At 55.0% G+C, this 14,818-nt stretch overlaps 1 protein-coding gene across 1 annotated transcript; it reads right to left on the bottom strand.

The window, feature by feature from the left end:
* Positions 1-3,589: 3,589 nt before the first annotated feature.
* On the bottom strand, positions 3,590-11,554 carry NT5DC4 (5'-nucleotidase domain containing 4). Its single transcript, XM_040993357.1, has 17 exons — positions 11,469-11,554; positions 10,955-11,028; positions 10,712-10,829; positions 10,509-10,604; positions 10,230-10,321; positions 10,094-10,151; positions 9,796-9,889; positions 9,544-9,597; positions 9,206-9,289; positions 8,971-9,003; positions 8,340-8,447; positions 8,038-8,104; positions 7,762-7,932; positions 7,073-7,124; positions 6,743-6,803; positions 5,053-5,130; positions 3,590-3,811 (listed from the first exon to the last, which is right to left on the bottom strand). Exons 1-17 carry the CDS (start codon positions 11,552-11,554, stop codon positions 3,590-3,592), a joined length of 1,548 nt encoding a protein of 515 aa, XP_040849291.1.
* Between the last annotated feature and the right edge of the window lie 3,264 nt (positions 11,555-14,818).

Below are 14,818 nucleotides of genomic sequence, written 5' to 3'. Positions count from 1 at the left end.
ACATTTAAAATTTTAGCCTTCTTAATATTTAACTATTTGTCTAAAACTAGGCCATTAAATTTATGTTTTGTTCCTACATACTCATTTGTCTTATTTATTATGAAAAGAGGTGATGACGGTCTGGCAAGAGAATCAGAGCTTCCTGTGAGGAAAGCTCAGTGGGCTGTGTGGGGAGGCGCCCCTGGGGACAGTCACCACCCTGGGGAACTGCCCTTGCTCAAGGGGCTGACCAGCCTCATCTAGGAAGACTTGTGAGAGCAGAGCAATAGCCTGTGACCATGGTGCCACCAGACCAAGCAGCCTGTCACCACAACGGAAAGGCAGGAGCCCCGAGGTAGACTTGCTTCACCTGAGAATTCCAGCAGAGTGGTACGTGATCCCAGGACCCAAACATGGGACTTGGAGCAATCGGATGTGCCAAGTCACCCGGCTGATCCGGAACAAGTCCCTCCGCATCAGCAACATTCTGGCTAAGACCTCACATCCACTGACCGAGGCCTTGATCCTGCACTGCTGTCTTTGGCTTCTGCCGTGTTCCTTTTCGTTACCTTCTAGGATGGTTCGTGCTCCCCATCCAAGGCCTAGGAAGCTGCTACATCTTTTTATTTTAAAGATGTATTTATTATTGACAGGCAGATTTACAAAGAGAAGGAGGGACAAAAAGATCTTCCGCCTTCTGGTTCAGTCCCCACATGATCATAATGGCCGGAACTGAGCCAACATGAAACTAGGAGCCTCCCACATGGGTGCAGCGTCCCAAGGCTTTGGGCCATCCTCCATTGCTTTCCTGGGCCAACTGCAAGGAACTGGATGGGAATCAGCACTGTCTGAATACAAACTGGCACCCATATGAGATCCTGGTGCGTGCAAGGCAAGGACTTTAGGTACTAGGCTACCGTGCTGGGACCGTACTGCCTCTTTTAATGAGTATCCCAGCTTGCTCAGGAACCCTTCCTTCCTGCTTTTTTTAAGATCCATAATTTTGGGCCTGGCATGATAGTCTAGTGGCTAAATCTTTGTCTTGCATGCCCTGGGATCCCATATGGGCACCAGCTGCTCTACCTCCCCAAGTGGTGCAGAGGATAGTCCTCTGCCCAGGCCCACCAGAGTCCAGTATTTCCCTGGCTAGGGGCATTGATGGGCGGGAGGAGTTGGATCTCAGAACCAGAGATCCATTTCCAGGTTTCTGCTACAGACCTATTACAGTTGCTAAAAAGATATGGTAGAAATCTGGGACCACAATTTTATAACCTGTGTGGGACACAATATGTCAGGGTCTAAAATAAATACCATATAGACCTGAGAGAGAGCTGCATTTGACATGGACTTGATCCCCTGGCTCACGCTATGCCTGGAGTCAGCCTAGCCCTGTTAGTGACCAGAAAATCCCCTTCTTCTGAAGCCAGTTTCACTTAAAAGTAAAACCACACACACCCACAACTTAGGACAGACAGTGCTCTGCCCCAGCCCTCTATCAGCAGTCTCACTGTGACTGAGCTGGGCAAGACCTCAGGGCAGTTAGACTGAACGCAGGGCTGCGGTTCCCAACCAGCGGCTGTCTGGCTGCAAGCCGTAGCTTTTAATGCTTCTGTCTGTTTTGAGTACAGGAGTGAGGATGCTGAGGACAGTGATGAGAGCAGAGCGAGTCTGGGAGAGATTCTTGGACCGGTTCCCAGCAATCTTTCCAGGACAGGAATCTCTGATCCCTTTTCACCACAGTCCACCACCCCAGGGATGGCGCATTTCTTCATTTCCTGCCTGCCGCAGACTTGAGGCAAAGCCTGTGCATCCATGTGGCCACTAGGACTGCTCCCAGGTGGAAACGCTGCTCTGTCACACGAGCAATCCAACTGAAAGCAGCGTGCTGCCAGGCACCCCTGGGGTGCAGCCCCAGCTATAGGAAAGATGTCAAAGGAAAGATGCCTTGTATAAGGTGCAGCTCAGAAGTTGGACGGACTACGTCTGCCCAGGATGGAGGGTCATGTGGCCCCACCCTTCTTCAAAGCTGGGAAAGAGATGGGTCTGTGGGCTAGGGGCAAAAAGGTACCTTTGCTTCAGGTACAGGGAAAACCTGTAGCCCACATCCCATCCCCCCCAATCATTCCCTTCCTCAGACCCCAAACCTACCCCAATCCTTTGCTGCATTCTTTCTATCTTGAGTGGGAATTCCACAGAGAAGACACAAAAAGATCTTCCATCCACTGGTTCACTCCCCAAATGAGCACAATGGCTGGAACTCACCAATCCAAAGCCAGGAGCTTCTTCCGGTCTGCCACATGGATGCAGGGTCCCAAGGCTTTGGGCTGTCCTCTAGTGCTTTCCCAGACCACAAGCAGGGAGCTGGATGGGAAGCAGAGTATCCAGGACATGAACTGGTGCCCATATGGGATTCCAGCATTTGGAGGTAGAGGATTGAACAACTGAGCCACTGCACTGAGCCCTGAAGGGTGACTTCTGTGACAGGGACTACTCTATCACATTCCAGGATCTTTCCAGAAAAGCAAGGACCCTTGAGTCTGAGCAGTTAAAGAGAAGTCTAGCAGTTCTCTAGCCCTTAAAGAAGACCCTGGTGGGCCCGGCGCGGAGGCCTAGCGGCTAAGGTCCTCACCTTGAATGCGCCAGGATCCCGTATGCATACCGGTTCTAATCCCAGCAGCCCCGCTTCCCATCCGGCTCCCTGCTTGTGGCCTGGGAAGGCAGTCAAGGACGGCCCAAAGCCTTGGGATCCTGCACCAAAGTGGGAGACCTGGAGGAAGTTCCTGGCTCCTGGCTTTGGATCAGCACAGCACCAGCCATTGCAGTCACTTGGGGAGTGAATCATCGGATGGAAGATCTTCCTCTCTGTTTCTCCTCCTCTCTGTATATCTGACTTTGCAATAAAAATAAAATAAAATCTTTAAAAAAAAAAAAAAGAACCTGGTGTTTAAAGACATGAGGCCAGGGATCCCGATTTTTCTGTGTGGGGAACCAACCGCTGCAGACTCAGCCCAGATGTCACTCAGGGAAGACAGGCCCCGGCAGCTTCTGAAATGCACAGCAGTATAAAGCAGTACGTGAACCCTGAGCATGTGACCTGCTCCCCTTACACAGCCCTACGGAGTCACACTGCTGAGCCACACACACACACACACACACACACACACACACACACACACACACGATGAAACAGGTGAACTGTGACGTCAGACTTCCCCCCCCCCCACAGATCTGCTTTGTCATTCTAAACAGGCAGGTTCATTCTAAGCTTCCATGTAATGCCAACAATACCACCAGCTGACAAAGAAGTGAGCCATGGGAGAGAATTAAAATCAGGGGCACCGGAAGGAGAGGCTGCTGAGAAGCTCGTCTTTGTATGTCATGATGCACTCGTATCTAATTCAAAGGCCTTTTGCTACCTCACTCAATCCGTAGTGACTTGGACTGCAAGAACAGTTACTGGAGCAGTCTCTAACCAATTCTATTTTATTGGTATTACTAAGTGACAAAATCAAGGGCATTAGAAACCCTGAGTTATATAAGGTGATGTTGAGAAATAAAATCAGGCATTTTAAGGCAGCTTAAGAGAACTGAGTCAAGTAGTTCCCATTGACTATACACACACTTCCGGCAGCTGCAAGGCCACGGGGATGACTTCCAGGCCCTCCTCTGCCAGGAATCCATGACACCAAGGAGATGAGGGCAGCGGTTGCGTGCTTCTTCCATACTGTTCCCGAATCTCAAGTAAGAAGGTGACCTGTGATGACAGGTGCCGGTCTACGCCCAGGATGTGGTCAGCCGCAGTGCGACCCGCATTGGTCCTCGCTCTCTTTACCTTCAACCTTATGAAAAAACAAAGACAATGGTCACGGAAACCTTCTTCCCAAGATGGGACAGAAAATTTGCCACCGATACTCCCAGATGAGCCGGGCCAGTGATGGGAGCAAGGAAGGGGTCAAACCTTCCTGGAGAGTCCCCAGGTACCAGGTTTGGGTGTGACCGGCTCACAAGTGTGGAAACTACCGCAAGTCCCTGATTAAAGAAGATGAACGTCTAAATTCTGAGCTCCGCTAGGCAAGTAAGCAGCTCACGCTGTCAGGTGGACGGGTCTCAGTAAGAAACAGTCTGAAAGATGGCATCATGCCTTCTCATGCCACTCGACTTAACAGAACCTAGGAGAGGGCTGTCTTCAAAAGCAAGCCAGAGTGGACAGGAATCTCCCTGCAGGGTCAGGATGCCAAGCCACGCTGGGAGCCAAGGCTGCCCATAAAACATGCCCAGAAGCAGAGTGACAGCACAGCACTTGCCAGGATCCAAAGTGAGCGCCTATACCTATTGGTGTTTATAGAAGCTTTCGGTAGGGGGAGCCCTTGGCTCAGCCTGGCTCAGGGGAGCGAGTGCCCGTGGGGTGGACCAGATGGAGTTCCTGGCTCCTGGCTTTGGCCTGTCCAGCTTTGGTTGTTGTGGTCATTTATGAACCAGCAAATAGAGTCTCTCTCTCTCTCTCTCTCTCTCTCTCTCTCTCTCTCTTTCCCTTTTCTCCTTTTCCTTCCCTCTCTATAATGCTTTCATAAAAATAAATCTTCAGAAAGGAAAGGAGTTAGCAGGCAGCAGTGCCTGAAAAAGCGCAGGACAGCCAAGCCCGAATTTACAAATAATTTCCTCCTTTACACACTCAATTAAAATTCGTAACTATTGTCTGCGTAATTTTAAATATCCATCTAATGCCCTAACTATAACAAAGGAGAAAGAAAAACAATGTATCACATGTGTTTCTACATATAAAAGACACTTGCCCCTAATTAACCTTGTAAAGAATGTCAAAATAAAATTTTATTTAAAAAATAAATAAATAAATAAAAGACACTTGAAGACCAAAATGCCTCCACAGCACCGCCCAGCGGTCATGGCCTTCCCAGTGCAACCCGGCTTCAGCCCAAGCCGCCCATGCCAGCCCATGCCAGCCCATGCCAGCCCATGCCAGCCCATGCCAGCCCCAAGCCGCCCCAGCTCCAAGCCCACAGCCACGCGGCTCCTTGGTGAGGAGCAGAGCCTGGCTCCCTCCCAGCTACTCACCCTCCGGCTGCCAGAGACGGGGCAGGAGGTAGGGTCCAGACCAGCCCGTTCTTGTTCCACAGCTAATTCATGCGGCATCTGCAGGACAAACTCAGATGCAAAGGGAGCAGCCCTCTGGTGGAAAGGCCTTGCAGGGGCATCAGCTGGGCACGGACTATCCCCATCCACAGCCGCCAGGTTCTTGTCCAGTGAGGGTGCAGAGCCTGGGGGCGGGTCGCCAAGGGAGGGAAGGTTCTGCCAGCTGCACTTCCCTGGCTCAGAAATGGGTGGTGGTGCCAACAGGGCACCAGCCAAGTATATACCTGGAACCTGGCAGCCCTAGGGTCCCATCCCAGCTGTGTAGTCTACTAGTAATGTGACCACAGGAAGTTCAATTTTTCTGCCTTTCCATTCTACCCAAGGGCAAGCAAGGAGAAAAACTCTTCATTGCTGGGGTCTGGTACACATCAGGCAGCACCCAGCCCAGCATGAAAAATGACAGACACTCAATAAGCAGCTTGTCTCTGCTCGATCCTCCAGGTGGAGGGAAGGACAGGGGCATCTCTGTGGGACTGTTCCCGTGCGTGTTTTCCAGGTGGGAGACTGGGTCTGGTGACCTTGCAAAGTCCTAACAGGGATGAGGTTCCGACAGCTCCTTCTCCAGATTTGTGCAGGGACCCACCAGCTCCGGGACGGCACGAAACAGCGAGCTGAGCGGGTAGTGCAGGAAGTTGAGGCAGGTGGCGGTGTAGAGGTCGGCGTAGCGCATCAGCTGATTGGAGAAGAGCGTCTGGCGGAAGCCGCAGCGGAACAGGCTGCCCGTGGTGCGGTAGCACAAGTCCAGCTCCCGGGTGAGCCTCTGGCCAGGAGGACGGTGTGATGCATTGAGATCCCAGCCCACTTCCGCCCCGTCAGCTAAGATGTGGGAGGACACTGCACTTGTGTCCACCTGTGGGACTGAAACCCACAGGCCACGCACCTGCAGGACTCACCACGCACCTAACTTGCCCTTGCCTATCCCACGACTAGGCTTTTTGTTTGTAGCAAGGAGGATGGACCTGGTCATCGGTCCCAGGATAGCCAAGGGCATGTTATTGCCACCTCTCTGAGCCTCACCTGCCTCATTGGCAAAGTGTGACAATCCCGGCCCAGCCAGGCTCATGAGGCTGGGAGGTGAGCTCCATGTGCCTTATGCAGTAGAACCTGCAACAGCCTTCCCAAAGCTGCATTGGACCCAGCTGGGTAGGGATATGCTGCATCGTGGCATGATGCCCCCCAGCCCAGCAGGCCTGCAGGAATCTCCCCGCCTGGGAGTGTGGCTCCTGGTGCCACAAGGAAATGTTTGCCTTTCTCCCCCACCCCCAGAATCCTCGGTCACATTTTCTCTGGACCCTTCTCTGGTTGGCCCCAGATGTCACTCATAGCTGGCCAGCTGGTCATGTGGAGGCACACCCCAGCTGGCATGCTCTTCAAAGGGGGTTAGGACAGAGGGCAGCAGGCAAACCCCAGAAATCAACAAATCGCCTCCACTGGCCCTTGATCGAGGACGCTGCCGCTATTTGGCGGATGCGCCAGCAGAGGGCGCTGTCTGATAAGGCCAGGGGCAGCTGGGGCACATCAGCCAGGGACAGGACACAGCCCATGCAAGCTGCAAACCAGGGCGCTTCCCTTCCTCCCACACAGGGCTGACCCCTCCCACCCCTGCTCTTACCCGAATCTCCTTCTTAGTGGAGTTGATGACTTGCAGGCCAGCACTGCTTCCATCCATGTGCCTGAAGCAAAAATGGCAGGTGAGCCAGGAGCAGACCCCTGGAGAGTCGGCGAGGGGTAGACACAAGGGGCCCCTCGTGGGGAGTGCTAGCCCGTGGGTGGATTAGGAGGAGGAACAGGGGTCAGTGAGTGGAAGTCCCTGGGAAGCCACTGAGGTCCCCAAAGTCCACTTAACTAGTAACACCCAACCCAGAAACACACCTTGGTTTCCTAACCCCTTGGGCCAAGCTGTGCTGACCCCAACTCCCACCCAGGTGGACCAGGTGCTCACTGGTATAGGTCTGCCAAGTGTGTGTCCAGCCTCTTCAGCTCCTCCTCTCGCTCTACAACCCAACAAGGAACAGAATCCCTCACTGGCCCTGGCTGGCCTGGGGCTGTGGGGTGGGGAGGGGTAGAGGGTGGGGGGTCTACACTAACCGAGCTGAGGACATGAGCTCACCCCAAGTCAGGTGAGACCCCAGCCAGAAGCAGAAGGGGTCAGCATAGAACCCGTGGACAGGGGAGGACGGCCTCAGGCAGCCAGGAGACCTTCCCGAAGTCACAGGGCAATGACTCACACCGGCCCCAGAGAAGAAGCCCCAGGCTGCTCTAGTTAACAACAGCCACAACCTCAGGATAAAACTGCATGCCATTCCAGCAAGAGAAAACCATGTACCTTCCACTTCCTGTGAGTCCTTGGAGCAGGTAGGGAGGGAGGGGAAGGGTGAGGAAGGAAGCCCCAGCCCAGGAAACAAGGGGGAACCTGGAGCCCCTACCTGAGGGTCCGAGTCCAGCTGTGTGACTTTAGGCAAGCTACTTAACCTCTCTGGGTATCTGCTTCCTGCGCTCCCGCACAGACCATGGTGGATGGAGTTCTGCTCATGACTAATCCCTGCCCCTCCCCCGCAGAAGAAGGAGGCAGACGGCAGTGGGGTGGTCCCTGCAGTGGCAGCCACCCACCCTAGCCCCCCAGTGGCTCACCCTTCTCTCGGGCCCAGATGCCCAGCTCCCGGGAGAGCTCGGGAACCACCAGGCAAGTGCGCCAGCCCTGCCGCTTCTTGGACTTCACGATGTCCCCGAAGATGTGGTCTCCCACGTACAGGATGTCCTTCCCTCGCACGCCGAGCAGCTCACACACCATGTCCGAGGAACCTGCCCACCACAGGTGCTCGCTCAAGCTGCCTGTCCATAGCTCAGCAGGGGAGGTCCATACCCTGGGCTCCGAGAAGCAGGACACACGGCCGAGCAAGCAGCTACCTCCGGAGTAGACGGCGCAGTGCTGGTGTGGCCCGGTGTAAGTGCCCACGCGGAGCTTTCCTGAGTCCTGGGTTGGAGGGGAGGAAGGGAAGAGGTTGGGTACCCTAGCCAGAACAGCAGCTGTACCCCAGGCCAGAGAAGGCTTGGAGTGGCTAAGGAGGGAGCAGACAGCGGGGCCCTGAAGGAGGCCTCTGGCTCCCTGCTTCCAGAGGCAGAAGGAGCAGGTTGCCTCTCTCCACCAAGCTGTGATCCTCCCCATCTTCCCTTCATCAAGGTGGGCGGGGCCTCAGCCCCTGCCTTACCGTGTTGACCTGTCTGAGCACCGTCCCCTCCGCAAAGAATCGAGGCTTCTGTGTGTCCACCACCACCAGGTCGAAGTAAGACCTCCAGGGCCTGGCCGATGCCTCAGCCTGTGGCGGGGGCGAGCATGGAGGGGACACACAGCATGCACGTGGTGGGGAGAAGCTGGCCTAGCGCAGCCCCACCCCACAGAGACCAGCAGCCTCCTGGCCACATGGAGCTGGGATGTGCCCAGGAGAGCTGGCAGAAGTGGCTGATGGGCATTGCAGGTGCCTCAGCATCCCTCATGGGGCAGACACCCAGGAACGTGGGACACACACACACACCCCAGTACCCAGGGCCTGTGATGCCTGCATCTCACTCCAGTCCCCGCCCCATCAGCCCTCCCCAAACAGCCAATCACCTCTTCCCAGCCTTGTAGGAGAGGACATGCACCCCCACCCCAAAAGGGCACCTTCATGGCCTGACTGAGGGCTCTAGAGAGAAGCCAGCCAGACCCCAGCAGGTAAAGGAACAACTCCCAAGTTTGGCTTCTCCTCCATGGGAGGGCTGGGCCTGGGAGGGACCTCCAGCCTTGCAGCTTGACCAGCCCTGTACTTGATGGCCCAACACAACCCAGCATAAGTCACTCACCCCACCACCGCTGAACAGGTAGGTCATGATGGCCTGAAAGGACAGGGCAGGGTCAGGGTGGGACCCGGGAGCCACAGCCCGCCTCTGCCCTCACCCCCATACACCCAGGGCACACAGGAGGCGGGCTGCAGGAGCAGTTTGGTGAAACAGAACCCATGTGCATGCTTGCAACTCACACAACGCACCCTCACATACTCGTGTGCATACATGCACGCTCACACACACGCACACTCACATCAGTGTAGTTGTAGCCGCTGTTGGTGGCCAGGAACACTTTTCCCACCTCCTTCATCTTGCCCAGCAGGATGGGAATCCGATCCTGGGGCAGATACTACAGTGACCCCAGGGCTAGGGTCTCCCAGAGTGGCAGACACCTCCTTCTCCCCCTCTTCTTAGGTCTCCTGCCTCCTGGGAGCCTAGCTCCAGGCCAGGCAGGAAGGCCCCAAATGACGCCCACCCTCAGGGTGCAAGTTTGTGTCTAAACCTCAAGGAAGATGGCAGGGAAGGGAAGGAGAGGCAGCCATGAGGGACAGGGGCAGGGCTTGGTCATGGCCTTGGTCTGTGGCCACTCACGTCCTTCTCCACATATTTCTCCAGATCCTCCAGGGTCTTCTCCTTGAGACAGCCCTGCAGGAGGGAGCAGAGAGCAGGGTGTGTATGCGCGCATCTCCCGTGGACCTGCCCATGAGCCCACATCCAAGATGGCGGGAATAGTGCTGCCAGAGGGGAGAGCGGAGAGGACCCGAGGGGACTGGAGGCCTGGAGATTGCCCCCAGAGAGCCACATGCAGACAGATCCAGGGTCCTGGGGCCCTGGGCAGCTCACCGACTGGTGGACATTATTCATGGCATCAGTCACGTCCTGGAAGAGGCTCCGGAAGGACATGAAGAGGTTCCCATGCTGGTAGCCAGTGTCACAGCTGAAGAGACACAAGCCACGCAGGTTCCACCTGCCTCCAGCCATGCCAGGACCTGCACCAGCTAAACCCTGAGCCACCCCCAGGAGGAGTACCAGCACCCTGTGCCCAGGACCTCCCCCTCAGAGACAGGACCATTCACTACCAGGAAGGTGGCAGGGGCTCCTGGTGGTCCCCAGCAGGGCGGGGAAGGCCATGGGGACGCACTTGACATAACGGGAGCAGCTGGAGAAGAAGTCCACCAGGCAGGCGTAGAGGTATGTTTCTGGGGCAGAGACCCGAGTCAGGGGCAGCCCCCTCCTCTGAGGTCCAGGCCCCCTCCCCGCCCCATGCGGGCCCTCACCGGGCAGGTTGAAGAGCGTGTTGAGGATGTGGAACCGCTGAATGTCGTCCCTCTGGATGAACTTGCTGGGATAGAAGCTCCAGACCTCGGCCCTGGGCACGGGTGGGGTCACTGCAGCCAATGCTCATCCCCAAATCCCCTTATTCCCGACTGCACCCACCCCTCCGTCCTCCTCCATCAGACTGCCTCCCTCCATCCCCTCCTGCCTTTGGCCTCCCCAGGAAGCCCAGTACCCCTCTTCCGTTCCCGCTCTTCCCGTCCTCCCCTAGCCAGCCCTACTCAGAGAGGAAGGTGAGGCCATGCAAGCCCAGCAACACGTTCCCGTAGGCGTCCACCTTCAGCAGGTTCCCGTAGAGTGCGTCAAACACCAGGCCCCTGGGAAGAGAGAACGCGCAGCGGCTGGAGGGGACAGTGCCAAGCGGACTACGACAGCAGCCGCCTTGCTGGACGGCCCGTACCTGGACAGGCAGGACATCCCGTACCTGGTGGCAAAGGCGGGGTCGTAGGTGTAGCGCAGGATCTCGTGCGGGTACCCAACACACACCAGCCGCTCCAGCAGCAGCTCGAAGGCCAGCGTCTCGTAAGCTGGGGACTTGTAGGCTGCAGGCCCCACGGGCCAGTTGGTGCCTGGCTGCTTGGCACCCCCTGCTTCTCCCCACTCCCTTACGCTGCGCCCACCCACCCAGCCCCAGCCAGAGCCCACTGTGCGTTCCAGCCCCCTCTACCAGCCAGCGTGTAATCCATGTCAAAGCCGAAGCATCGGATCTTGCCCAGGGCCAGACTTCGGTTGACAAAAATCCTGGGCGAGAGGAGGACGTTTTGGGCTTCAGTTTACCCTGAAACCTAAACTCCAAAGAAGGATGGGGAGGGGAGGGAGTGGGCTGGAGCAGCCACAGCTTCCCCTGGATTCCAGCATGTCTGAACACAGGCGTGTGTGTCCAAGCATGCTGTGTGTGTGTATGAGAGAGAGAACGCGCCTTGCGAAGAACCTATAGCTCATGGGTTTGGGCCATGGGCATTGGTTCTTGTGGACAAGACATCTATCATTGTGGGAGGTTGTTCAGGTTCAATGACGCATCTGAAGTGATGACACACCTGCTGTTAGGGGATGTGGGTGCCCGTCCCTGGATCTTGCTGTCCCCATATCTCTGTATTTTATAGGAGTCCCCATGCACTGTGGTGTGCTGTGGGCAGCAAGCAGCCCAAAGCCCCGCCCCCACGCCCCAGTGCCCCTCTCACCGCTGGTCCCAGTCCTGCAGGAGGCCTTGGGAGGTCATCAGGCCCTCAGGGTCCCCACTAGCTTCCCACGGCTTTCCCCCTTCCATGCTGGCTGTCACCACTGAAGTGACCAAGAGGCACTGTCCCCTCCTGGCCACCTGTGCCTTATCAGTGGCGTCCAGCCACCCTGGGCCTCTGCAGCTTTGGACCCTACTGGCCCAGCTGCCCCACCCTGTGCTCCCACCGCCTCCACCAGGACAGTGTCTGCTATCTTCAACAGAGAACATCCCTGGGGCCTGGGAAGATGCCTTCATCTGCTTGTCCAGCTCCACCTCCATGTCTAGGACTTCTGTCTGAATCCAGAGGCCTCGGCAAGTCTGGGAAAGCAGCACAGAGCCCAGAATGGGGCTAACAGGTGTATCCCAGTGGCTTCGAAATTGAAAGTCCCTGGTAAAGAAAGGGAGAGCTCAGCACTTTATCCGTAACCCTAACAAACCCAGTTTTCAACTTTCCCAGCTCCAAGGGCAGGCAATGTAGCACAGCTGCTTCAGTCACCACCTGCATCCCCTGTTGGAGCCACTAGTTCAAGTCCTGCCTCCTCAGCTTCTGATGGCCCAAGAGAGGCCCTGCTGCCCACATGGGAGACCGGGATGGAATTCCTGGCGCCAGCTCTAGTCTGCCCAGCTTTAGCTGTCACAGATACTTGGGGGCATGAACGCCACACACACACACACACACACACACACACACACACACACACACACACTCCTTGATAATGCCCTGGGAAAAGTGGCAGAAGATGAGCTCCTGGCGCAGGCTCCAGCTGGTCGAGCCTAGCCCAGCCCTGGCCACTGCAGCCATCTGGGAAGTGAATCAGCAGATGTCTCTTTCTGTAGCTCTTAGTTGCAAATAAATAAATAAATCTTTCCCCCAAAAAGGAAAAAAAAAAAAAACAGAAACAGGGTGATTGGGTACATTCAGTCAGGAGTGAAAATAGCCTGTGACGGCCCACGCCACTGTTTTCGTAAGAAGACATGTGACTTCCATGCACAGCGGTGACCAGGGTCACCCAGAAAGACACAATGAGGTGGCATTTCCTCTCTTTCAAAGGAAACTTGCTCTACCCTCCATTTGAGAATATCTTCTTTCTGAAATAGCCAAATCAAATAAGGTTAGGCACTTCCAAACCCCTGAAAGTTACCTGGACAAGAAAGCAGGCGCCTTCCACATCTCCTTCTTTGACGATACTGGAAAAGCAACTGCTAGAGGGGTGAGGCAAGGGTGTGCAGAGGCTGCGGGAGGTTTGCTCTTCCTTGAGTGGAATGAGAGAGGAAGAATGGTGGGTGGATGGATGGTAGGTGGAGGGATGGACAGTTGGTTAGACACAGCAGCCTTAAGCAGCACGGTGAAGTCGAGCTTCAGGAATCAGGCCTGTTTCTGCAAACCCTTTCAGCTGTGGTTTTATGCCACCTGCTCATTTCACAGTTCCTCTTTAAATGCCTTTTCCCAGTCCCACCCTTGAGGTCAGGACGAAGGTGGAAAGAGGAAAATCTGGCTGCAGGAAGTTTCAGGTAAGTAGCTCAACGCTACCACAGGAGTCACCTGGGAAAGCCCACAAAAATGTAGCCTGCTTTCCCTGCAGCTGAGCTTAGGGTCTACCTTGAACTCCCCTCGCACCTGTGGGCAGCCCAGCCCTTCATGGAGATTGCAGAATAACCCACCACTTCCTTGGTGTCTCAGGTCACCTCTCCTGGGGCAGACTGAGATATGGGTGGTTGGTGAGAGCATCCCTGAATGGGTTCTGGTGTGACCTGCACTGGCATGGCTCCAGTGGATGGCATCTCCTCACACTGCTGTCCTCTGAGGTGGCCACATCAAGTGCCATGGTCTCGGCTGCCATCCCAGGGCACTGCAGTGCATCCAGACCACAGAGTTCTCACTCATTGCAGCTACTATGAGAGAGGATGAGGAGCTGTCACACGGTCCTCTGTGGGTTGGGGACACACTTGTGGGCTCAATGCAATTGGGCCCCCATTGGGAAGAAGAAACTGGTGATTTTTAAAAAAAAATTTGTTTTATTGGAAAGGCAGATGTACAGAGAGCAGGAGAGACAGAGAGAAAAATCTTCTGTCCGTTGATTCACTCTCCAAGTGGCTGCAACGGCCAGTGCTGCACCAATCCGAAGCCAGGAGCCAGGAACTTCTTTCTGGGTCTCCCACACGGGTGCAGGGTCCCAAGGCTTGGAGCTGTCCTAGACTGCATTCCAAGGCCACAAGCAGGGAGCTGGATGGGAAGTGGCGCTGCCAGGATTAGAACCGGTGCCCATATGGTATCCCGGGGCATTCAGGGCAAAGACCTTAACCATTCATTACACTATCATGCCTGGCCCAAAACTGGTGATTATAACATGAAGAGGGCACTTGCAATGTTTTCATCATGTGCCAGGCCAACTGGTACCGATACACGATTCAACCAACAAAAGGGATCAGCACACTGCCCAGCCTAGGAAGCTGACACATGGCAGAGCAGACCTGAACCAGGACAACCAAGTGTGGTAAAAAAGATTCATTTATTTTTATTGCAAAGTCAGATATACAGAGAGGAGGAGAGACAGAGAAGAAGATCTTCCATCCAATGATTCACTCCCCAAGTGCCCGCAACAGCCGGTGCTGCGCCAATCCAAAGCCAGGAGCCAGAAGTTCCTCTGGGTCTCCTACGCAGAGAGGGAGGGAGTACAGGGTCCCAAGGCTTTGGATCGTCCTCGACTGCTTTCCCAGGACACAAGCAGGGAGCTGGATGGGAAGTGGGGCTGCTGAGATTAGAACCGGCACCCATATGGGATCCCGGCGCGTTCAAGGTGAGAACTTGAGCCACTAGGCTACCCTGCTGGGCACCTCTCTTTTTTTTATAGCTTTTTAGAAACTTGAAATTATTGCTTTTTGGCTAAGATCAAGCGTAGAAGCTTGAAATTATTTCCAAACTACAAATAGAATTTTTAAAGAGTTCATGAGAGGCAGGTGTTTGGCCTGATGATTCAAACACCCGCGTGCCATGTCAGCGACCCTGCAGTCACAAGGCAGTTCCAGCTCCTCTCTGCAGCTTCCTGCCAGTGCAGCTCCTCGGAGGCAGCAGCGATGGCTCAAGCCATGGAGTCCCTGTCTCACTTGTAGGAGACCCAGACTGAGTTCCCAGCTACTGGCTTGGGCCAAATCAGATATTTGGAGAGTAAACGGGCATTTTCTTACATGCTCACTCTCTTTCTCCAATAAATAAAAGCATCCTTTTTTTTGAAGATTTATTTTATTTTATTTTATTTTATTGGAAAGGCAGATGAACAGAGAGGAGGAGAGACAGGGAGGAAGATCTTTTTA

This window comes from Ochotona curzoniae, unplaced genomic scaffold (assembly GCF_017591425.1).
Source record: "Ochotona curzoniae isolate NIBS_2020 unplaced genomic scaffold, NIBS_Ocur_1.0 contig_883, whole genome shotgun sequence".
Taxonomy (NCBI): domain Eukaryota; kingdom Metazoa; phylum Chordata; class Mammalia; order Lagomorpha; family Ochotonidae; genus Ochotona; species Ochotona curzoniae.
Note: the sequence above shows the minus strand (reverse complement) of the source record. Positions and strands in the feature narration are given on the sequence as shown.

Excerpts from the sequence above, each read along its gene's own strand:
- NT5DC4 (XM_040993357.1), bottom strand. The coding sequence starts at position 11,554 with ATGGAAGGGGGAAAGCCGTGGGAAGCTAGTGGGGACCCTGAGGGCCTG. Across the intron at positions 10,152-10,229 it reads CACGCTCTTCAACCTGCCCG|AAACATACCTCTACGCCTGC; the intron begins GTGAGGGCCCGC and ends TCTCTGCCCCAG. Across the intron at positions 9,890-10,093 it reads AGCTGCTCCCGTTATGTCAA|CTGTGACACTGGCTACCAGC; the intron begins GTGCGTCCCCAT and ends GTGTCTCTTCAG.